The sequence below is a fragment of the Zophobas morio genome, unplaced genomic scaffold, assembly GCF_036711695.1.
Source record: "Zophobas morio isolate AGI-343-1 ecotype UQ-CSIRO unplaced genomic scaffold, CSIRO_AGI_Zmor_V1 ptg000329l, whole genome shotgun sequence".
In the NCBI taxonomy this organism is placed as follows: Eukaryota; Metazoa; Arthropoda; class Insecta; order Coleoptera; family Tenebrionidae; genus Zophobas; species Zophobas morio.
The window spans coordinates 25,376-51,430 of NW_026972433.1; the positions used below are offsets into that span (position 1 = coordinate 25,376).

At 21.2% G+C, this 26,055-nt stretch overlaps 1 protein-coding gene and 1 long non-coding RNA gene across 2 annotated transcripts; one reads left to right on the forward strand and one right to left on the reverse strand.

Moving 5' to 3' along the window:
- Positions 1-5,989: 5,989 nt before the first annotated feature.
- Positions 5,990-14,637, forward strand: LOC135120033 (GPI transamidase component PIG-S-like). Its single transcript, XM_064044390.1, has 11 exons — positions 5,990-6,034; positions 6,174-6,257; positions 6,605-6,688; positions 7,800-7,893; positions 9,828-9,879; positions 9,931-9,990; positions 10,396-10,436; positions 11,706-11,832; positions 14,067-14,142; positions 14,329-14,439; positions 14,549-14,637. The coding sequence occupies exons 4-11, from the start codon at positions 7,862-7,864 to the stop codon at positions 14,608-14,610; spliced, it is 561 nt and encodes a 186-aa protein (XP_063900460.1). The 5' UTR covers positions 5,990-6,034; positions 6,174-6,257; positions 6,605-6,688; positions 7,800-7,861; the 3' UTR covers positions 14,611-14,637.
- A 5,668-nt stretch (positions 14,638-20,305) lies between these two features.
- On the reverse strand, positions 20,306-20,718 carry LOC135119991 (uncharacterized). Its single transcript, XR_010278461.1, has 3 exons — positions 20,657-20,718; positions 20,441-20,558; positions 20,306-20,391 (listed from the first exon to the last, which is right to left on the reverse strand). It is a non-coding gene; the product is annotated as an uncharacterized LOC135119991 (long non-coding RNA).
- Between the last annotated feature and the right edge of the window lie 5,337 nt (positions 20,719-26,055).

Consider the following 26,055-nt stretch of genomic DNA (forward strand, 5'->3'; position numbering starts at 1 on the left):
ATGAACTAGTTAAATGTTAAACTATGACAAGGAGCTTTAGAGTTCCTTGATGCACCGATCGCAAGATCTCTCGAACGTATACCCCTACAACAAATTAGTGGCACCCAACTCTTCTTTTGGAGTTGCGCTAATTGCGACAAGATCTTCTTTTAAAAATGATGACATCTTACATAGAGTCAGGCTCAGATTTCTCGAAATTGTCCGAAGAAATACTGTATATACATAGAGCACGCTGTTCACTAGGGCGTTGTTTCCAGTATGCTTCCAATTTAAGAAAATTTACCTCGCTTTTCTGTTCAGATTTTGTTAAATTTTTTATATTTTCCTCATTCACAGCTTTTATATCCGGATCCTCTATTAAAGAGGCGCTGAACGCCCTAGCCTCTTGCGCTCTCCCTAAATGCATTTTACAGCTACTACTAATTTCATTTTTGTACACACTAAAGGTTAACCCTCGAGGGGCAAATTTTACATGTGTGGAAGGGCTCACGCGCGAAGTTCTTTTTTTCTTTAATTTGTAGTTTTTATTGTGGTGCTTAACTTAATGAAATAAATTATTACAGGTTTCATTAGTTTAGAGTTTATTAAAATTTGTGTGAGGACGCAGTAAAATATATACTAAAGTAAGGATTTTTATTTATTGACCAGTTTCGGTCTGTATTAATACCTTTACAAAAGGTCGAGATACGCCTCCATATAGGTACAGTAAATTTAATTGAACCAGATAAAATTTATTTCGTTAGGTTTGTACCCAATTAATAAGGTAGGCCAAATTGTAATTTTTATGTGTCGAAATTTTGTATTTTTATTTTTTTTGGTTGTCTGTCAAGAATCTGATTGGATTAATCTGGGATAATTTTTCTTGAAAAATTTAGAGGGTGAGTGTTTTGTGTTCGTTTATGCGTTTTATGGTTGTACTTTATACTTAATGTGTTATACATTATGTCTTTGTAATCTATATTTGTTTTTTTATTTGTCTATTGTTTTAATTGAGTCTTAGGTGTTTTGTATACTGTGTTATTGTGATAGAGCTCATTCAAAGGTTTCAATTGTTACTACTATTATTTTTGTATTTACTTTGGGTGTTTTTCGGATAAGGAGTGCCCCTTCATAGCGAAGATGCAGACTATAACAGCGAGTTCTTAGGCTGTGCCGGCTTAATACAGTTTGTCAGCGTTGATCGAAAAGGCCGTATTGGGATTGCCTATAAGAACGGTTTAACATAGATTTGTCCTCATAGCTTTTCATTTGCAGTAAACCAGCTTAAAGCTACTTTAGTTGTGTTATTTGCTCATATTTAAGCGAATTCTATTAATTCATTTAAATTGGGTTCCTCGTGTTTTGCGACCTTAAAAATTAGATTAAGCTAGGGCTATTTATCTAAGTATTTAAACTTTAAACAGAAAACTATAGTAACAGTCATATAGAACTTTATTTTAAATAGTTTATTTGTTTTATACATTAAAAAAAACACATAAACAGGAAAAAAAAGGTGGCACCATACGCTCGCACGAGCCAAGCTAGATTTTACTTATAAGATTTTTTTCGCTTGCTCCATTCTACCTTTTGATAGTTAGAAAAGAAAGTTAAACAAACAAACTTCATCAACAAAAGTCTCATCAACTGCTTTACAATAAACATTTATTTGGGATGTACTTTCCCTTGATGTAGATCAGTATGTATGTCAATTTTGAACCGGATGTAAAAGTCAAATATGGGATGGCATCTCTTGCTAGAAATAAAGAAATATACTTTAAACTATTATTTTGTTTAAGTATTAGCAAGTTACCAGTTATCTTTTATAAAAATTTAAATATTTTGTTCTTTTTAACGAGTTTTTTTAAAAGCTTATTCAATAATTTTGTGTAAAACTAAAATTAAAATAGGCAATTTAGTATCACTATACAAATAAAAAAAAATTTAATAACGTACACTAATCTGTAATAACTTATATTGCAATTTTATTATCAGCATTTTATTAACTATAAAAATTAAACCAAATTTACTGACGTATACTAATATGTTTGTAACTTAATAAATCATTAAAATTGCTAAATATTCCAATACTACTAATAAGAACAGCTGCACAAATATCGGACTTAGTTGAGCATAAAAAAAGTATATAATTTACTTTTAATAATACCAACATTAACACTACTACTTTTGATGGTTAATTAAAAAATAGCTCTAAGTAGGAAAAAAATAAAAAGAACAACTGCTCCACTGTTTTTTACTTAGGGTTTCTGATTTTTTATAATACTTTTACAGAAATAAAAAGTATACCTTTATCTGTATAATAATGAAAGTTTTTCTAAAAAGAAGCGAACAAAGCAGGTGTCACACTTGTACAAGTAATAAACCCTTAAAATATATACAGAAAGTCGAAAACGGTAGATTTCAATTATCATTAGCTAAAATTCATTTAAATCTCTCTTTATTTGTTATTATGAAAAATAGTAAAACAAAATATTATCATAATGAATCTAAAGAACAGCTTTCTATTATTTTGAGCATTGCTTTTGTTATACTTACCGCCGCTCTCACTTTTTACTGCTACATTTTAAAACCAAATAAGATTGACTCAAAACTTGTGAATTCTCTTCAAGCTCTCGGAGATTTTATAGATGTTATTAAGTTTTTCAAATTCTAAAGTTTTTAGTTTATTTATTTCGTACGCTTTTAATTAACAACTTTTGGTTTTCTTTTTATTTACCTTTTTTATTGCATATTAGTATTCCTTGAAGATAAATTTTAAAATTATAGCTGCAAGTAATAATGACGAATGGATTACAATAACTTTGGAAAAGTGCAATAGCTTAAAGCTATCAAAGTTTCTTATAGGGTTAAAAAAAATATTAAATATTTGTTAACCCTAGAGAAGTTTACTTTAAACGTTATTATAAGCTATTTTTTTAGCCAGGGTAATTCAAACTTACTTTATAATTATAAAGGAACTGATAAAGTTAAGCTTTTTATGGTATAAACTTTTTTAATCTAATTTTATTGTGCACACTATAAAGCTGTTGAAAATCCAAACTGGCATAGATTTAGAAATAATTAGTGAATATATAAACTTTAATCAAGATGAAACCTTAAATCAATTCAATCGTCGAATTCTGTATAAACTATTTTTACTTCATCCTTTTTTTTCCATGAAATTTTTATTTCTAAAAGATATAATAATTCTGATGATGAAGTAATATATAAAGTATATATCCTTGAATCGAGTTGGTGCGGTAATAATTTTTAATTATTTGCTTTATTACTTTTTAAACAATAAAGTAATTAATAAATTAATTTTTATAATTTTAAATTTTATTCTTATGTTTCTTGTAAAACTTATGAATCTTTACAGTTATTAATAATATTGATTTTATGTTACACTCTTTTAATATAAAACTTAAAATAAAATTTACTTAGTAAACCCAATTATACGTCACCTACAAATTTTAAAAATCTACACAATTAAATTACGTTAATAACTTTTTTTAAATTCAGTACAAAGTAGATTTTAGCAACTTTTGTTTAATTTTAAATCCCTTTGTTTAAAATTTTTTTGTATATTTCGTTGTAGTGCTATCGATAATGTTTTTAAATTCGTTTATTAAATTTTATATATTTTATATTAACTCTTAATAGTTTTTCAAAATTTAAAAATTGTATAAATTAGAAGTTTTATATAATAATTACTTTTTAATTTTTGAATACTTCTGGTAATAATTTTTTTATTTTTATATAATTTAAAATGATTTTCACGAATAACAATTTATAAAAAATAAACTGAAGGTTATTAATTTATTATATTTTTTATAAACTATTCTATTGGTGTGAATTTTTTATTTTTTATTTTTTGTTAAAAACAGTTTTTTAAGCTGTTTATAATTTTTAAAGAGAACGACATTGAATCAATATAATCTTTTACTTTTTATTATGATTATATAATAAAAAATTTCTTAAAAGATTTAGTATTTTAAATATTTTATACTCGCTTTTTCATTTTTTATAATTTCTAAAAGATATAAGGTGATTATTTTTAAATTATTTTTTTAATATATTAAAAAATCTTTTTAGCATTATTTTTTTTTACTTCCTATTATTAACTTAAAAAAAATTATAACACATTTGAGCTTTAAATTTTTTTTGCATTACATTAATAGTATTATTATTAATTATATTTATCTAATAAGAAAGTTTTTTGTATATAATATTAATATTTAATTAATAGAATTAGTTTTTATCAAATTTTTTACTTGATTGTTTTTTCCCGTGAAAATTGGTTATTGTTATGTGTATGGTCAATAATAATAATTATAAAAAACATTTTCATTTCCTATTTTTACGAAAACACTTTGCTGATTGCTTAATTGATGTTATAAAAATTTTAAAAATCATAAAAACTTTTATTTATTTCTAGAAAAAAAATTATATTTCAGTAAGTTTTTTATTTATTATAATTATTATTACTTTTAACGTAATTAAATAAGTCAATAGTAGTAGATAAAGTTGTATGGACACCAAAAAAGGGTCTAATAATATACACAAGGTAGCAATAAACTTACTTTGATACATTAAAAGTATTTATAGAAGCTTTTTCTAGTTATTCATTATTTTTTAGTATATTTTACTAAAGTTCTGGTTATTATTATTCCTAATCATTAGAAAATGATATTCTTGTCGGGCCTCATCGCCACGTGATCATCAGATATTCAGATAATTGTATTTATGCATATTTTATTTATTACTATTATTAATATTACGAATAAATTTTTTTAAAGTACTCGTAACTAATAAAGAAACCTATATATTATTTTTAAATGTACTTAAAATGTTATTAAAACTTTACTTGTAAATTAAAATTTTTTTCTTAATACAATTTTAATATATTTTTTTATAAGGTTTTATAATTTTTTTATATATTTTTAAAAAATTAAAGTAATAAAAACGATCAAGTAATTGGTAAATAAACTTTTGATTCGATTATTTATATTTAAAATAAAAATTTTATGGAAAATTTAGAATAAAAATTTTTTTTAAAAACTTTTAATATAATTTTGATAAATCTTTAATCAGTAATAAGATTTTTTAATAATAACTTATAATAAATAAACTTTTCATACGATTTTATTATATATATATTATAATCATAAAAGTTAAGAAGTTTATTATTAAAAAAAAACTATTTATACAAATTTTAAAAAATATTCAAACACTAAAAACTTTTAATAAAAAATTATGATAAAATAAACTTTTCATAAAACTTTAATATTTTTAAAGTTATTAAAAAAAAATTTTAAAGTAAAATAAATTATCATTAAAAAGTTTATTGAAAATGCATAATCTATATTAAAAAGTAATAATAAAAGTAGTTATTACCTTTTTTATTAAATATTTTATTATCGTTATTTATTATTTATTATTATTATACAAAAATTGTTAGCCTCTTTACTTCAGCATCGCATTTTAATTGCTTTTTCTTCTCTTCTTCCGGATTTAAGCCCGTCCAGTCCAGTAATAGAAATAAGAAGAATAAGAAAAAAACAACATTCATTGTTTTATTTTGTTATTTTTTCTATTTTTAGATTAACCCAAATAATAAAAATATCATAATGAAAACTTCAGATATTTTGCACGTGACTTGTTCCGTTTTAGTGGGTTGTATTATTATTATTATATTTATAATTAATATTATTATTAATATATTTATCATTCATTTTTTGATTATTAACATTTTATAACATTATTAAGGTGATCCAAATATTTCAGTTGTAAATTGGAATTATACAAAAATTGTAAAAGGTAATGAATTTTAAATATTTAATATTTTTTGGTTATAAAAAATTTTACTATTTATACTAATTTTTTTTAGATTTTTTGGAACCTACTATTGCTCGCCTTGCCCCAACAGAGGAAGTATATATAGACACTCAGGCGCGTTAAAAAAAATGAATTTTTAATGAAATTATATAACTGTCATTATTTTTATAGACAATATTCCACGCTTCTCTGCGGGATAACGTAAATCCCTTTAAAACTTGTAACAAATAATTGTTGCTATAATAATACTATAAAATAATTAAATTTAATAATAAATAGAGAATTAATGCATTTATTAATAATAGTAGTAAATGTAATGAATTAAAATAAATAATAATGTTTGTAATATTTTTAATTAGCCAATGAGAAGTTGAATAAAACGTACTGGTGTATCGAAACTTCGCAGTTGAATAATTTTGTTGACGACCGTAATTGGTCACTAAGTATGTATATTACTATTATTATTATTATTATTATTATTATTATTATTATTATTATTATTATTATTATTATTATTATTATTATTATTATTATTATAATTATTATTATTATTATTATTATTATTATTATTATAATTATTATTATTATTATTATTATTATTATTATTATTATTATTTTATTATTATTATTATTATTATTATTATTATTATCATTATTATTATTATCCTTATTATTATTATTATTATTATTGTTATTATTATTATTATTATTATTATTATTATTATTGTTATTATTATTATTATTATTATTAATTATTATTATTATTACAATAATAACTTCTATGATACAGCGTCTCTCCGTAGTGACGTTGCTTTGAACTTTGTTATATATATTCCTGATCGTCGCATTACACCTCTTCGTATATGCAAAAGAGGTATTCCTTTGTTTATAAATAATTGTATTTATGATAATAAGAAGTAAATCTCTATTATTAATTAATTTGTTATTATAAAAAAAATTATAATTACTTTTTATTTCTTTTTTAATAAATATAACGCAATAATAATGACGACAGTAATAATAAACTTTGATATTAATATAAAATTTTTTTTTTATAAAAATTTAATTTTTTAATATTTATTTGTATTAATAACAGTAATTAATTATTTATTTTACTAAATAAAAAATTAATATTATTTTTTATATTTATAAATAGATTTATTTAAGATTGATAGTAAATTAATATTTCTACTTTATAATATTCTTTATAAAATAATATTATATTAATTTATTAATATTTATATATACAATAAAGTATTAAGATAAATTTTTATTATATTTACTTTATAATATGTATATTAAAAAATTATTTATATATTATTAATCTTTTCAAATTTTTTTTTTTATAATAGTGATAGTAGAACTTTTTCTTACTTTATAACTTAATTTATTAATAATTATAATTATTTATTATATTTAAAAATTTATATAATAAAAATAATAAAGTAAAACTTTAATAATGTAGTTCCTACTTTCTCTTTATAGTATACTTTACAAAAGGAAATATATATTTACTAATACATATATTTATTTAATAATATAAAGTAAAACTTTAATTTTATTTTATTATTTATTTTATTATTAATACTTATTATATATAAAAAATGAATTTATACTTAAAAATAGCATAATAAAATATTTGTGAGATAATAACATTGAAATAAATAATATTATTATAAGAAAAGAATATTACAAAAAAAGGTTAAAAAAAATAAATAAGAATAATAAAAATAATATTATAATGTATTTATGAGATAATAATAATGTTGAAATAAATAATATTATTATAAGAAAAAAATAATAGAAAAAAGTTATGAAAAAAAATAATATAATAAAAAATTTGAGATAGTTACAATGAGTTTGAAAATATTAGTGTAAGTATTTTTATTGCAGTTTATTATAATTATTATTATATAAATTGTACTTTTTATTATTTTTTATTAGCTTCACATCTTATTATGTAGTAAATTTTTTAATGACTTCAGGCCATCCATTAACAGAAGACTCGTTTATTATCCCCCAATGGGGTGGTGTTGTGTTCAGTAGCATGGATAAAAGTTTCAATAAAAATACTGAGAGGTTTGTATTTAGTAGGGAAAATCGGTTTTATCTTCATTAATATATATGATAAATTCTGCACTAAAATTTTTTTTAATTACTTTTTTTTAAAACTCTTTACATTTATTATATTAATATTTTTTAATTTTTATTTTTTCTAGATATATTTATAAACATTATATAAATTATTTATAATAATATTTTTAGTATCACTTTTATTTTACTTTATATTTATAAATTTATTTAGTATTATTTTTTTATTATCTTTTTTATCTTTTATAATAATATTTCGTTATAATTATCGTTTATTTAATTTTTTTACAATAATATTATTTTATTATTATCATTTATTCTTAATGCAATATTTTATATATTTTTATACGTATTTCTCTATATTTTCCTATATATCTTTACATTATTTTTATCCTTTTATAGCAAATTTTTTTTTATATATTTTTATTTTTTTTTACAAAAATTTTTCTTTATATGAATATATTTATTCTTTTACTACAAAATTTATATATATATTTTTATATTTCCTCATATTATCTTTATTATTCTTTATTACAATTTACAATTTATAATTTTTATATAATTATAGTTTTATACTATTTTTATTTATTCTTTTGTTACAATTTTCTTTATATAAGAATATTTTATTTTTTTTTAGAATTATTTAGTTTATATTATTTTTAATTTTTTTACAAAATCTTTTTTCTATTATTCTTTTTATTCTTAATAGCGTTATTCTATATTTTATATTTATTTATTTATATAATATTTATTAAGTATTTTACTATACTATTTTTAAATTTTTATATTTCTATATCCATTTTTTTATTTTTTCTTTTTCATACAATATTACATATGTTATTTATATTTACTTTACTTATAATAATATTTATTGTTATTTTTTTATTTATCTTGTTATAATAATATATTATATTACCTTTATGAACAATATTTTTTTTTATTGTTAATATTTATTTTTATATTTTTATTTAATTTTTTTATTACAATTTATTTTTTTATTAATTATATATTAATATTATTTATATTTCTAAATTTCTTTTTATAAAATAATATTATTTATTATTTTTATTTATTGTTACAATACTTTATATGTTCTTATTTATATTTTTTTATATTACCTTTTATTTAAATTTTATATATATATAATTTTTTTTATGATATTATTTATATTATTTTTATCTATTTTTCTTAATGAAGTTTCTCTTTATATTATTTTTACTTATCCTTTTATAACATTAGTTTACATATTATAATTTATTTTTTTTATATTATATTTTATTCTTTTATGTCAATATTTCATATATTATTTTTAGTTATATTTTTTTAAAAAATATTACTTCATATTATATTTATTTAATATTTTATAACAATATTTCATACATTATTTTTATTTTTTCTAATACTATTTCCTTATATTAATATATAATTTTTTATTTGTTGCAATATTTTGTACATTATTTAATTTTTTATATATTTTTTAACATTATTTTATTTCATTTTTTATAATAATATTTCTATATATTTTTTATATTTATTATATTACAACATTTTATAAATCATTTTTATAATATATATTTTGTCATTATTTTTACCTCACAAATTTTTATTATATCATTTTTATTATATTTCTATTTCTTATTTTTTTTAATATTGTTTTCTTCTTTTAATAATATATTTTTTTCTCATTATTAATTATATCACATATTTTTTAATATTTATTTTATTTTTAATTATTTTTTCCTTAATATTTTCAATATTTTTTGAAAATTTATATATTATTATTTTTATTCCAATTTTTATTAGTAAGTTTATATTAAACTTTTCAGTAGTGTTTATATTAATCTAACTTTTTAGCTATCTTATTAATTTATAATAATCAACAATTTTTGAAAATATTTTTCTTTAAAAAAAATTTTTAACAGTGATTGGCTGAATCTTACACTTGAAGCGAATTCATTGGATATTATCAATTCTGTACTTTTATTTATTTTTTTTTTTTAAAATTTTTTGTGATTTTCTTTTTAGATTTTTGCAAGACAACTTCGTGAATTGTTTGGCATTTCCCGCTTTAAAAGATTACATTCAGTATTATTATTATTATTAGTTAAATACAGCTTTTATTAGTATAATGAATAAATTTTTACATATATAAACGATAGTCGGAATTTAATTTTCTTAAATTTTATTATTATTAAAGTATAATTTTTTTAAGTATTTATTATTTTTTTTATAAACCTTTATATATATAATATACAGTGAAAACATTGTTTTCTTTATTTTATTAGTATTATTATTAGTGAAATATAATTTTTATTTATTCATTTTAATTTATATAAACTTTTTTTAATATAAAATATAGTAAGAATGTAGTTGTATTTATATTATTATTTAAGTAGTTTTATTAGTTCTTATTTTTTAATATAAACTTATTATACTTATAATACAATGAAAATGTTTTTTTGTAAAATATTTATTGAATTCTAAAAACAGACCACTTACGTTGATGCTCCCGAATATTACATCAATACGTGGTAAAATATAATAATCCTTATAGTTTTGCATATTTTATAGTCATAATTATTATCATAAGTTTTATATATTTTTAAATGATAATATTTTGTTCCTACTGATTATCAACTATTATTTATTTACATAAAATGTATGGAGTAACTATTATTAATTACTTAAATAAGTTTAAAACTAATAATAAATTTGAGATATTTAAAAAAAGGAAAAAGTATAATAAATAAATAATTTGTATATAATCTTGTAGAAGTGTGAAAATTTAAAAAAAATTATTTATAATTATAATAAATAAAAATAAAAACAAATAATTATAATAGTTTATAACTGAAGCAAGCCCAATGAAAATTTTATACAAAATTTATTCGTACTTTGATTGGGTATAATTATATTATGAAAAATTAATGTAAATAATAAAAAATAATAATAATTAACCAAAAAACTAATTATTTTTTATTTTACTGGAATTGTTGTGAATTTATATATAATCAAAATGATAATAAATAAAGAAGAATAACTAATGAATGTAGTAAAAATTTATTCGTAATATTATTTGTTGTTAAAAATAAATAATAAATGAATAATTATAATAAAAATGAATGATAATGAAAACTAACGGAAAACTAATAAATAAATTGTTATTCGCACTTTTATCAGCTGTACTATAAAAATGTCAATATATTATAATATAAAAATAATAATTTACACCAGTTATAAAAAATTAATAAGTATATTTAAATATAATTATTAGTACTTTTATTCGTTTGCATAATAATAATAAAAGTTACTTTTAATATAAAAATAAGAAAATAATAACTAACAAAATTGAAAAACTACAAATGTAATTAATAAGTTATTCGTACTTTTCTTGGTTATAAACGTAAACCAGAAATTAATATAAATATAAATTATTTGTATTGGTTGTAAAAGAAAAAATACCATAATTTTTATGTATATGAACGTAAAAAATAATAATATATAGTAAATTTTAAAAGTATATCTTAATCGTATGGCTCCAAATTGTAATACAAAAAATAATTATAATTAAAAAAATAACTTGAAAACAATAGCAGAGAATTTTAATTATTCGCTATTCACTGGTTGTAAAAAAAATATATATATAAATAATAAAAATAAAAAGTAATGATAATATTAAAAATCAAAAGGAAATAATAAAAGTTATAAATAATTTATTCATAATGTTATTGGTTGAAAAATGTATAAAAAAGTTTCAACAAGTAATAATAACTTTATCATATTCATTAAAAACTTCAAAGGGAAGCTGACATTGTACAACGAAGAAAAAACTTGGAAAATATTTGGCGCACAAAGTCTTATCTTTCTTCATTATTTACTTTGAATGAATTCATCCCAAATTTTGTTGAGGAAGACATTAGCGACCACGTGAGTTCCAGAAACTTCATTATTTTTATAATATTTCATAATTATCTTTAGCAGTTTTTTACTTCTTTATTAGTTTATATGTATATTGTTATTATTATTTATAACATTATTATATGTACCTCTAAAATAATTGAAATCTTGTAACATTTTTGAAAAACAATGTCAATGTGTGTTGACGCTTCCTTTTTAAAAACGAAGTTAAAAAAATTTATACTATATAGGGTTCTATTTTATTATAATACTTTTAAAATTAAGTCATGAGAAATTAATTATAAATGTTTTTTTTATAAAAAGCGCGCACCTTATCTTTAAAACCAGGTCAATTTTTTTTAATCACTTACAAAAAATATATCGAGTGAACCACAGAAAAGGCATAGAGTTTGCTAAAGTAGTGAAACATAAACTTGATAATAGTTATAAACCACCAGTTTATAAAAGCAAATGTGAGGAGCTAAAGGATTTGTGTACAGTAACGAAGAAAACTTTTTTTAATAAGCAGTTCTGCACATAAAATTAGTTAAAAACTTTCACCATTTAAAAAGAATTTATGATTAAAAATCTTAAACATTTCTAAATTTTTATATATGTGATATAAACCAAATAAAGACAATCCTAATTTTTAGTGGTTTTATTATGGAATTGTTTTTTTAATAATGTAAGAAGCTAGAATTAGAAAAATTACTTCAAGACTATAGTAGAGCTAATTTGCAGAAGTTTGAAATATATTGGATTTTAGCAATATCACTCGGCCTTAAAAAAAATCAAAATAAAAAAAGTAGCAAATATTAGTCCACTGAAAACTATTATATGTATGAAACTTATAAAAAAATTATACAATACTTTTACCAAGAAAACTATGATAATATATAAAACAAAAATATCTATAATACTTTTTGAAAATAATAACTTTATATATATAAAAAACTTGTAATAGTCATTATAGTTTATTATATAAACTTAATAAATATACAATACTTTTTAAAAGTAACCAATATATATATATAAAACTAATAGCCATTATTATTTTAAGTTGGAATTTTAAAAAATATATATTAAAATAACTACTTTATATGTAAAACTTATAAATAAATATACAACGATTAAACCTAGACTAAGCCAACTATATTTGATTAAAAAAAGAACTAAAAATAATAATGAAGTAAAAAATAGTGAAAGTTATAAATTTTTTAATTAAAATTAATTAAGAATCCATAACTTTATCAACCCAAAATATCAATTTACGATTTATGTTTGTTTTTATTATTATTTTAATTTAACGAGTAGAAACATGTTTTTATCTCTGATTATTATTTTATTTATAGTAATATTTGAAAGTTAGTAACCTTTTTGGATATTTAAAGAAAAAAACCAGAATTTTTAACTCAAAATATACAGCTATTTATGTTTATGATTTTATTATTATTCTAATTTATTGAGTCATAAATATATTACTATTTAGTATTTGATTTAATATCAATTTTTTTTTAAGTATAAGTTTCTTCTCTGTTTTGCTCATTTTTAAGTGTGAACTTCTCCGTCTCATTAAAGTTTAAAGCAGCTTAAATTGATAACTGTAATTGCCCATAGCAAGTATTTTTTGTATTTTTGTAAATTCCCAATCCGGTTTCACTCTTTACTACTTATTTCTATTGAGGCCCTTTATTTTTTCCGCGTGAGAACAATTAATTTATAAAACACAAGAGTTAGGAACCAGAAAAGTAAATTTTCAAGATAAAAAGAATGAAATCGTTACTTGCTAGCAAAGTAAGCAAAGCATATTAGTTCAAAATCATTAGAAAATTTAAATTCAAAATATTTTTTTTAGAATTGATAAAAAATAGCTTTACTAATTATTTATTTAAAATGTGCTGTTAGCCAAAACGTATTTTACTGCAACTTCCTCAGTATTATTATTATTTATTATTATTATTATTGAATAATAAAGTTCATGATACTTATTTACTTAATTTAAAAGAAATTATCTCAAAGTAATTCAATTAATATTATATAATTTTTATTATTAAACCATTACTTTTTTTATAAGAGAGAAGTATAAAGGCATGCCCTAGCTAAGACTTAGCACCAATTTTTTTTATACTTGATGAATAGATAAAATCATATAAGTTTCTCAAATTTTTTTAACTGTTATTATTATTACTTTTATTATCTATTTTATTATTTTTTTATAATTTTAAAATTATAAATTTATATTAATTATGATTTTACACGAGCAGATAACAAAAAGTTTGTCTTTTTTGAATAGCTCAATAGAATACTTAGGTTACAGTAGCTTTGTAAAAGCTCTCAATGGTAATTATTATACTCTTTTTTATTAAATTTTTTAAAAAAAATAACTAAATAACGAAATTAATTGAGTTTAGTTGTCAAACGCACTTCTCTATTAGTTATTACTGGAAAAATAAGTTCCTATTATGCTACTAATTAGCTTTTCTCATAGTTTAGTTAATTGTTTATTATAAAATGTATTATAAATAGCATCCCAAGAAGCTCTTAAATTTGCTAAGCAAGCAACTTTCCAGCCTTCTTTAAAAAAAAAATTCCACTTAGTAGAACTAAACTTACATCTAGTTATTTCTCCTCTTTTAGGTTTGTCGTATATGTTATTATTATTACTTAAAGTTATTATCTCTTTTTTTTTTTCTAATATTTTAAGTGTTTGATCTTTCCTCTATTATAATGTATAATTATATAAAAGTCCCAATCATCGCCTCCACGGTATCATCGCTTTTCAAAATTTTATTAAAATTTAAGAGATAGCAATGAAGATACATGTTAAACCGAAAGGGCTTGAACTTTTTTTTTTATATTGTAATTATTATAACAATAAAAATTTCACAATATTTTTTATAAATTTTAAATTTTATAATAAAATACTCTTGAATTTGTACATATAATGAATAAATTTAAACTATAATTAAAATTCAGTAGTCGAGCTAAAGTCTTTAGAGTTGCGTAATAACTTTTATACCTCCAAAAATACTAAGCAAACATAAGTTAAGGGAAAGTGTTTTGCGCTTTATTAGTAGAAGTCTTTTTTATTAGCTAATCAATACCAAAAATATATTATAATGCTCTGAAAAGTTAAAATTAACACGTGAGCATGTTTATATATACATTCATCCAAAGTTAATTGATAAACGAAGTTAAGAAGTTCCTATTAAAGCTTATAATAGATTGCTTAGCTCTAACTTTATTTTAACATTACATGGTTATACCCATACTAAAAGACTTTTCATCTTAACTTTTTAATATTAAAAGAACTAAACGTTCGCTAAAAATATTTTTTCCTTTTAACTATAAAGGAGTTGAAGCCCAGAAAAAAGGCAATGCGGGATGGGTAGCGACAGATATTTTAATTTACCAATTTTCGGTCTTTTTGAACATTAATATCTATAAAAAAGACAAAACTACTTATAAAATGTCAAATATTAACGGTTGTTAACAATCAAAGTTGGAAAAAAAAATTAAAAATCTGGAGAACCCCTATTTAAAAATATAATATTATACTTCTTGGCTGGTTCAGATAGCACTTTTATTTTTACGGAATTCTTAATGGCTTGGCAACTTTATACAGCTGGAGGCAATGGTTTCTTAATTTTTTTCCGACTTTTGTTATTATAAAAATTTTAACTACTGAGTTGACAGATCAGTCATTATTTCTATTAAACCTAAACTCTGATTAAATAATTTTTAAAGGGAAAGGTTTATTAATTTAATCTTCAATTATATTTTAATTACGCATTGTCCCTAATTTTTAAGGAGGTTTAGACTGGTATTTACCGAATGTTACAGTATTTTCTATTTCTGTCCGCTGTCCGTTAAGAAATTCAGTTAGTGAAACATATAACAAAACCGCATAAGTTATAAAAGTGTCATTTTTGATATTTTAAGTTTTTTAATTTTAAACCTTTTATAACTTAGTATCCGATGAGTGAGTAACAGTTTTTTTGAACTTTTATATATTTTTTTCTCCTGTTAACCTTCAACTGCCTTGGTAAGATTTTCAGCGGGTGTTCTGCACAATTACATCTACATTTGATTCCTTAGTTTAACCACCAACTTTTTATAATTTTTAAGTGTTATTTTAGTATTTGTTTACATTGACGGATTCTTGTTTGAAAAAACGAGCGACCCCCAAAGTGGAAATGAAGAGCAACAATAAAAGTTAGCATACGCTTTTTTCATGCCTTTTGTTAGTGAAGTCTACAACCTTCAAATAGTTTAGGCTTTCTAGTCGCAACTTTTATCAATAGTAGTCGTCACTTTAGCTTTTACAGAAAAGGGAATAATAAATTATGTTACATTTTTTGTATTAGATTTTTGAAACATTCTTAATATATTGAGAGGTTTAAATGTTCGGTTCACTTTTTAACCTTTCTGGTTGTTAGAACACAGTACGGTCGCCAACCCTCATACTAAGCAAGTTCCTACTGAGCTTTCCTTTAAAAATCTTTACAACTTTTAGAGTTTTTGAGGTGGATTATAGAAAATTTTTTCACCTCTGTGAGAAGGTCTCAAGTGACTTTTGCTGTTAATATCTCAAATGTATCGACATTGCCTGCTATAGTAACCACCACCATTTAGAAAAAGATCGAAACCCTTCAGATAGGGGCAGCATGCGAAAAGCATTTCTTTGTACCTTTATTAGGACTTGTTTCCTTAGTACTAATTTTTTGTCCCTTAAAGCGGCGTACCATTCATGGCGCGGTGAAAAATCTAACACTCTTTTTTGCACGCTATTCGCTATAATAACTAAATCTAGGCGAGCACAATCGAAAACAATAATAATTTTTGAAAAAAGTTAGGATAAATATTAAAACTACAAATAAAAACACTTATTGTTGTCGTTGTTTCTCATTTTTTACTTCCCCTTTTTTATCTCCTTTACGTATTCCTTTATCTATTACATATTATCGCATTACAAAACAAAATAATTAGCATTTTACAAAACGAAACCCTTTATAGTAACATATAGGCCTACTAAAGACTAAGAAGAAGGCAACTCTAGCCATAGCTAAAGCTTATTAACTATTTTAATTATATATTAGAAGACTTCACAATAAGGCCCTTATAAAAAAGAAAAACTTATATATTTAGATTTTCAAGTAACAGTACGGGCATTGTTTTTTCCTGTAAGTAGTAGATTTGAATTTTTTGCAATGTGTAGTATTTCAAACACTATTCATTGAGCGGTCTTATTTTGCAGTTCGTCTTAAAAAGAGAAAACAAAATCTCTTAAATTACATTTTAATGCCGGATATGGAAACATTACATTTTGTTAATTGGTCTTCACTTTAGTATTTTTATAATCATAGATGGAACTTAAACTTACCATTATGAATGTTACTCCTATTATTAATATTAATATATTTCATAATAGTACCAAAAAAAAAATTTCTATTGCTATTTACGGTATCTGAACAATATATATTATTATACTGTTCTTACATACTACAGTCAGTGCTATTATTATTACAACTATTATCAATTTTGTCACTATTATAACCTCTCCTATAAGGAGTGAAAAGATATTAATTTTAATTTCATAATAATTAATCGAATAGCCTATTATTTTAGCACTGGGTTAATATAGCCGGTCCCTCAAACGAATTAGAATTTCGTAAACTTCTTTTTTACTCCGAGTAGGGTTTGAGGAATGCCTACCATCGTGTATCCTTCCGAAACAAATAATGGCTATTCCAAAAAGTTAAGAAACCGCTTTATTACATAAAGTTGAGATTAATATCTACCTGTAATTAAAACAAGTTTACCTGCACAAAAAGTTTACGAATTTAAGATAGTGCTCGTTTAAATGGTTATATTGCTATTAGTCCTCACTCCCTTAAATAGTGGGTTTAGCGCATACTGTAAGACATTTAATGGTAAATTTTTCATTTAGTAGGTACTTTAGAATTTATTGCATTAGCAACTAGTTAAAAGGTTAGCTTTCTTAGTATTCTTGTATGGCTACAAAGAAAATACAAAATAATGTTTTAAAACTGTAAAGCTACATTCTTAAGTAACCTTTAGGTGAGACCTGATAAATATATATGAAATATTCAAAATTGTGGTTAATCTGGATTGTTTGAATGATTTTATAGGTATGCTATTTTTTAAATCAATGTTATAAAAAGTACTTCTATATATTCAAAAATCTTCAAGAGATTGTGATATACTTATCAATGTAAACGCACTTATAAACAACAAAAATTTTAAGTTTACAAGTGTCTGTCATTTTGACTTTTTTATAATGAGCTGAGTAGATATTTGATTTTTAAAAGCAAAATAAGAAGAACAAGCGTATGCTAATAATTCCACTTTTTATATTTTAGGGCTTAATAAAAATACAACTGTTCTTTCTTAAGAAAATAATATATTATATATAAAAATGGGACTTGCATTAGCGATGGCCACTTATTGATAAGAATTATACATACCGGGTCCCGTACCTTTACCTTAATTTATTAAAAAGTCAGTATATAAAAATTACCAAGCTACGGTTAAAGGGGGTCTTTCCATCCTAGTGGCGGATACTTTGCCCCTCTTCGAGGTTCGGTTCCGAAAAATGACGGATCAAGATGAAGAGAACTTAAGTTCTATAAAGTACTTTTCGAAATTTCAAAGTGACACTAATTTAGATAATGGGATAAATGCGCGATGGGCATCATATAACTTAAAAAATAAACTCGACATGACTGACTAGATTCCCTACGAACTCTTGACCATTATCTTAACTACCTTAGTTAACTGTGCGCGGCTCTAGTCTTCAAGTTTTATTTATTAGGTATGATAATGGGAATAATAAATTAGATATTTTTCATAGGGAATAACTAGGTAAAAGCACTGTTATATTCTGGTGTTCAAATTACCGCAATACGCAAAATTGTACCAGAGCTGCCACCTTAATTCAAATGAGGAGACAGGTGTACAACAATTAGTTTTCCTGATCAATGCTAAAGGTGAAGTGGTTACTCCTGAGCTAATATTGAAAAGGTCTGAAAACACATGGCTTCTCATTGAGTTCTTACTTTTATTCGGAACACGGGGATTTTTATTATAATTTTAATATTAGCTGGAAAATCTTGCGGATTTGTTAGCAAATTACCAAGTGCTGGCCATAGCGTTTAAACCAAATAAACTTTTTAGCAATGACTAAAATAATGGTTGAGGCCAAAGAGTATTATTAGTTTTTTAAAGTTTTTAAAGTAACTTGAAGTTGCTATGTAGTCCCTTGCAGCTCAACACCACGATGTTAGATTTTCCGGGATTTACCAACGTTAACGACGAGGACTATCTCGCTGTCAATAATTTTGTGGAGAGGTACTAAGTAAATTACAATATTTGATCTCCTAAATTTACAAATATAACCCCTTTGTACGAGATACGCAATGAGCGTGCTCACAGAAAGATGAAAGATAAGTGTAAGCGACCTTTCCTCGCCAAAATGACACGGAAATCCGTTGGAAAGCGCTTTTGTTTTTTACCGGGTTTTAATTATCTAAAAAGAGGGTGGAAAATGCCATGAATAACTTCTAAACAAAGCATAATATTATTCATCATTACACATTGCTCGGACAGCCTCGCGTTCGAGTTTGATCTTCGCTACTTGCAATGAAAGAAAGCTTGAACTGGCAGTTAACCAAACTCGCCAAGGAGTCATCCAAAGGTCGAAAGGATCTGCTTGATTACCGATTCTAATAGATAACTTCGACGAACAATACCCGTAAACTGCGCGCAAGTATTTCAGATTAAGACTGTAAGGTAGTTAATCTCACCCCTGAATTCTCAAGACGCTACATAAGTCAGTCGGTCGAGTCATACGCTTCTCGTCCAGAAGCATGAAGGAGCTAGTTTAAGGAATTCTTCACCTTAAGAGATAGGGAAGATGACAACTAGCTCTGAACTCTGGACAACTCGTATTTTTTGCCTTGTTTAAGGGTATATCTTTTAATACGTGCGCAAAGCAATTTTAAAACTCTCCGAAGGCGCCCTAATCTCGCTTTTTTGGTTCGAAATCAGAATTTCTTTCAACTATTAAATCGGACGCAAACAAGACAGAGGGCGAGGAAAGATCGCCTAAGTCTACATTAATACACAATTGCATCTCCGAAAGGCCCCTATAGCCAAATAGGCAAGATCTGTTAGAGATATGCCGTAGCAGTTTCGCCTCAATGAAGTTATATTTTAACTAGCTGTTCACATTTTTAACTAATAAAGTTCCACTTTAGTAGAACAAAACTTACTAACTAGTACTCTAGAAATGATAGCTAACCAGCTTGTTCTACCAAAGTAATACGAGAAAAAAAAGAGTAGGTTAATATCATTTCATCATATATCCATCTAAACAAATGAACACTTTTTTATTTTTGATAGCTTTTTAGACTTATATTTTATAATTATTTTTATATTAGTATATAAGTATTATTATTTATAACTAATTCTAAAGATCCACAGAGAAAAGTTTTAGCGAGTGATCATCTGAAGAAGTCATTAAAAGGCCGTCAGAATAGTTCAAAGCCAAAATAGCATCAGAATGTCCTTATAGAAAATTATGAAATCTTTTCATATATATAAAATATATATAAACCGTGAAATTCTAATAGGCAGCAGCCACCACGTGCATCCCAGCAACGTGCAATGGCATCCAGACACGCGGTGAAGACAAAGGAAAGCGAAGGATGCCAAACAGAAACAACAACTCCTTCCTACGCGTGTAGAAATATTAATAGACGAACTTTTTTTGCAAAAAGATTAATAATTTATAAGAGAAGTAAAAATAATTATAATAAAAGTGAAGTAAGACCGGATGCGAGAGAGAATAGTGAAGAGTAAAATTTAAAACATTCCAAATTTTTAAAGATCCGTCTAACGAGCCCGATGATAATAATTCAAATCTTTATAAGTTAAAAGTTATATAGTTTAACAAATTAATAATAAAAACTATAAAATAAAAATAGCAATTATTATAGAGGTTTTTAAAAACTATAAAAATAGCAATAGATACATAAAAGTTTAAACTTTATTATAAAGTAATCAAAAACAAGGAATATAAATTGCGAAAACACAAAATGCTGATCAAGGAAGGTTAAATTTTATTGGTCAATTATAGATTAAAGGCGCCAATCAAATTTACTTTACTTTACGAGTAATAAAAAAATAGTTTAAATTAAAAAATTAATTATGAGATAATTGTTATTAAGAATATAAAAAACAAATTGAGTTTATTAAAATTATTTCTAAGTCTTTTTTAAAATTTTTACATGAAGACTTTTATTATGCATTATATAAATGAAAGCATTAACCTAAATAGAATTTATTTTATCTGTTAAGATAATTAATCGCAATAATAATACAAAAATTTTTATAAAAAACGAAACAATATAATATTAATGACGAAGCTAAAAGGCTTTTATACTATATATATTATAAAAAATAAATAATTTTTTATGAACTCTTTAATAGTTAACCTGTTTACCCAACAAATTTATAATTAATATAATTGGATTTCATTATTATCAATATTTTAGCGTGAAGTAATACTTCCTTTAAAATTTTCATCAATCAGATATAATATTATCTACAAACTTTCATTATTGAAAAATCTCTTCAAAAACATCCCGAGCACCTCGTACTTAGGAGTCTGCCTGTTCGCTTTAATTCGTTGTTTCTCCAGAGACTCTCGAGGACTTTTTTGCCCGACAAATTTAAAATAATTTAATGGGTTTATACATTAAACCTATATAAGCGTGAAGTAAAATTGCGTCATATGCGTCATATTTATTTTTAATAAAAATTTTCAATCAAAAAATACTCTTAAAGTTCACATGTTTACTCACTAATTCTTATAGTTAACTTATTTGGTTAATATATTATTATAAATATTAAAGCGTAAAGTAAATTTTGCGTCACTATTTATAATGTTCAACTCGTTACCTAATAAATTTATAACTAATATTTTGGATTAAACCATTATTATAAATATTAAAGCTTAAATTTATTACTTACAGAAAATTTTCTTTGAAACTTTATAATATTATATAAATAGAAATTAAAATATTTACTTTATTATTTAAAAATTTAAAAAATTAAAGTTAAAAAAAATAAAATAATAGTTAAAAGTAGTATATGATTTTGAAATAATTAATTAAAATTAAATAATAATAATAATAATAATAATAAAATTTCATTCATAATAATTCAGGATTTTATAAAACGTTCTTTTGGATAATAAAATTTGAAAACTTTTTAAAATAAGTATAAGCAAACTTACAAAAATATTTTAAATACTATTGGTTAAAAATTTCAGTCAAAGGTTCAATTCTTTAAAGAAAATATTTTATAAAATAACAATTATATATAATATTGTAATATGCGAGATACTTTTAATAAAATATAAATAATTTTAATAAATTATTATTCATTTATTGGTAATATAATTTTAAAAGATAATAAATAAAAAAAATTTATAAAAAATATTTTGGAAAATAGTACTAAACAGTTTTCAATTTTACAATAATAAAAAGTTAAGAGTAGTTAAACTTAAAGCAATAAAAAAATATTAATAATAGTGTTTATAAAGAACTAGTATAATATTATAATACGCGATTAATATTTTATTTAAAAATAAATATATTTATAAAATTATTATAACATTTTTTATTCAAGATTTTATCCAATAATTAAAAAATATAATAGGAAATAACCTTAAAATAAAAAATTATATTATATTTCATAATCTTTATTGGTCTTATTGCCATCCAAAAGTAGTAAAAAAAATTAAATAAAAGTAACTTTAAAAGTACTATAAAATAAAAATAAAAAAAAGTAATAAAGAAGTTATAAAAATATAAATTTGTGAAGATAAAAAATAATAAATTCTCTAAAATAAAAATTTTTTTAAAAACTACCCAAAAAATAAAAAATAATAAAATATATGAAAGTAAGATAATAAATTTCCTGAAAAAAAAAATTCAAACAAACTGTAAAAACTAAAAAAGTAAAGGATTTTTTGTAATATTTTAAAGAATAAAAAAAAATTATAATACTAAAAGTTAACAGAAAATAATTAAAAACCAAAAAAAATTACTAACTCATAAAATTAGATATGTATGTACTAACGAAGCACAATACTTGAAATTAAGAAAAAAAATACATCCCAAAAATATGTTTCTATTGGTTATATTTAATTTAAATAGACCAATAATATAAAAAATAAAACGATATTTAGCAAATAAATTTTATAAAATAACCTAATAAGTATTTGTTTTAAATTATTTTATACAATAATATTTAAAAAAAACAAAGTTTTTAAAGAAAATAATATTTTAAGAAAAGTATATAATAATAATAATAATAATAATAATAATAATAATAATAATAATATATAAACTTTTCATTAGAAAATGAAAGACATTCCACGCTTTCAGAATGAGCGCCCTCCAAACTGGACACTACTTTTCCAGAATTTATATGAATAATCTTTTTAAAGGAAAAAAAATTATTTGATAATAAAAAATATGAAAGGAAAGTATATCAGTAAAAAAAGTGAACTTTCACATCGCCAACTTCGTCGCCAATAGCAACGAACTGAGAATTTGTGGACCAATCCATGGAGATAATAGAAGCGGTGGAGCTCCAATTAGGGCTTCCTAGAATTTTTTTTATTATTATAAAAAATGAATTGCTCTAAAATAATTTTTATAAATAATAAATAATAATAAGAAATAAAGTAAAAATATAATTATAATATCATTAAAAAAGGGAGGAATCAAAAATGCATATAACAAAATTTTTATATTGAATATAAACAAAAATATTAATTGTATAAAATAATAATAAAAGTTAAAGTTTTTATAAAGTAGTGTATAAAATTTACTTGCTACTATTAGTAGTGTTATAAAAAAATAAAAACTTTCTAATAATATAATATCATTAGTATCAATATAGCTTTCGTTAAAAACTCTCTATAACTTTAAAATTATTAGTATAATAAAAAATTCATAAAATAATAATAAATAATAAAGTTTTAATGAAACAGTTTATTATATTTACTTGCTATTATAATTTCCGAACGAAAAAATTTTTAATAACTTTAATATTATTAGTATCAAGATAAATTTTAAATCATAAAGTTTTTACGTTTACTTGCTATTATATTATTATTAATATCAAACAATAAAAACAATAAATTTCATATATTACTTTTTTTAAAAATTATAAATATGTTATTATTGTAAACGTATACTTGATTAGTACTTTCCTCATTACTTATAATGACTTTCTCTTAACTTATTAATATTTTTAATAACTTTAAAAAATAAGTTATTCGTATTATTATAACTTTGAATAAAAAAATCTAAAGCAAAACAAAACTTTTCTATATAATAAACTCATGACAACTTTTATTTTTTATTACTAATAAACTTTTTAAATATTAAAATAACTTTATAAAACCTAAGTTTAGATAATTTTATACAACTCTTAAATAAAAACTAAAATAAATTATTTATTATTATCATTATTATTACTACATCTTTATTTGTAAAAACTTTTATTTATGATTACTAATTATATGAAATTTTAATAAGAAATTTTTATTTATTATTATAACAGATTTTTCTTTATAAACTTTTTTCAGAATTTTTAATATTTAAAATATTTAAAACTTTTGTTTACTATATTATCTAAAGTTTTTCGTTATAAAACTTTAGTAATTACTATAATTATTACAACTATTTTTATAAAACTTTTATTTAATATTATTACTATTACAAATTTTATATATAATACTTAATCACTATTTTTATTTATTATTACAGTTCATATATAATACTTAAAAGTACTTTTACTTATTAATATTATTAATAATACGACTAAGAAAAACTGATACTTTTCTTTATTAGTACTGATACAATTTTTTATAATTATATTAACTTTTTTATTTATTATTATTATTAATAACACAACTTTTATATAAAAAAACTGATACTTTTAATTATTATACAACTTTTATAATACTTCATATACTAAAACTTTTACTTATTTATTATAACAACAGATAAATTTCACTTATGATTATTATTTCAAGTTTAATATACAAAGTATAATAAATTTCTATTATTTTTACTACTTCTACAAAACGACTTATAACTTTATTATTATTATTTGCATAAGAAAAGTTATAATTATAAATTTATTATTATCACAATTTTAATAAAATAATATTAACTTTTAATTATTATTAATACAATTTTTTATTGTAAAAAAAAACCACCTATATTACATAATAATATATACAAACTTTAACTTATTATTATTGTTATAAAACTTTTACAGAAGAACTTTTAAAGCCTTTCACTTACAATTATAAAAAATTTTGTATATAAACACTTTCAATATCTTTTATTAATTATTATTATAATTTTATATAACTTTAAAACTTTTATTTATAATAATTATTATCATAACTTATATAAAAATTTTTACTTATAATTATTATCACAACTTTCATATAAGAAACTAATAATTACTTTTACTTATTATAATTATTATTATTATAAATATTATAAAATAAAAAATTTTACCTTTACAAAACTTAAATTTTGGCGTGCCCGTTTTTGGATTCCAAACCAATAAAGTTCCGTCGCTTCCGCCAGTAACAATCAACTTTCCTTCGTAAAAGTATAATAATAAAATAAAAAATTTTAATTTATATTATAAAAAGTTATAAATAATAAAATAATATTATAATTGATTTATAAATAATAAAGAAATATATTACATAAAATAAAAAAATTATTAAAAACAAATAATAATAATTTTCCTTTAAAAAAAAGTTAAAAATATGAAAATATAATTAAATTAAAATTAATACAATTTAATAATTAAAAAATAATTTATATAAAATAAAAAAAAATTATATAAAAGATGTAATCAAAAATTTTCTTTCAAAAAAAGTTATAAAATAATAAAATAATATATTATTTATTTGTAAATATAAAAGAAATATTTTATATAAAACAAAAGAAAAATTATTAAAAACATATAATAATAAATTTTCTCTAAGAAAGTTTAAAAATAAAAATATAATAAATTAAAAATTATTAAATAATTCAAAAACGTGTAATAATAAATTTGCTCTTAAAGAAGATGAAAATAATAAAATAAATTTAATTAAAGTAAAACTAAATTATATTGTAATTA

Bases quoted from the DNA above. Each gene is read 5' to 3' on its own strand.
- LOC135120033 (XM_064044390.1), top strand. From the start codon at position 7,862: ATGGATAAAAGTTTCAATAAAAATACTGAGAG. The intron at 11,833-14,066 runs GTGAGTTCCAGA...TTACACGAGCAG, and splicing joins AGGAAGACATTAGCGACCAC to ATAACAAAAAGTTTGTCTTT. The intron at 14,143-14,328 runs GTAATTATTATA...TATTATAAATAG, and splicing joins CTTTGTAAAAGCTCTCAATG to CATCCCAAGAAGCTCTTAAA.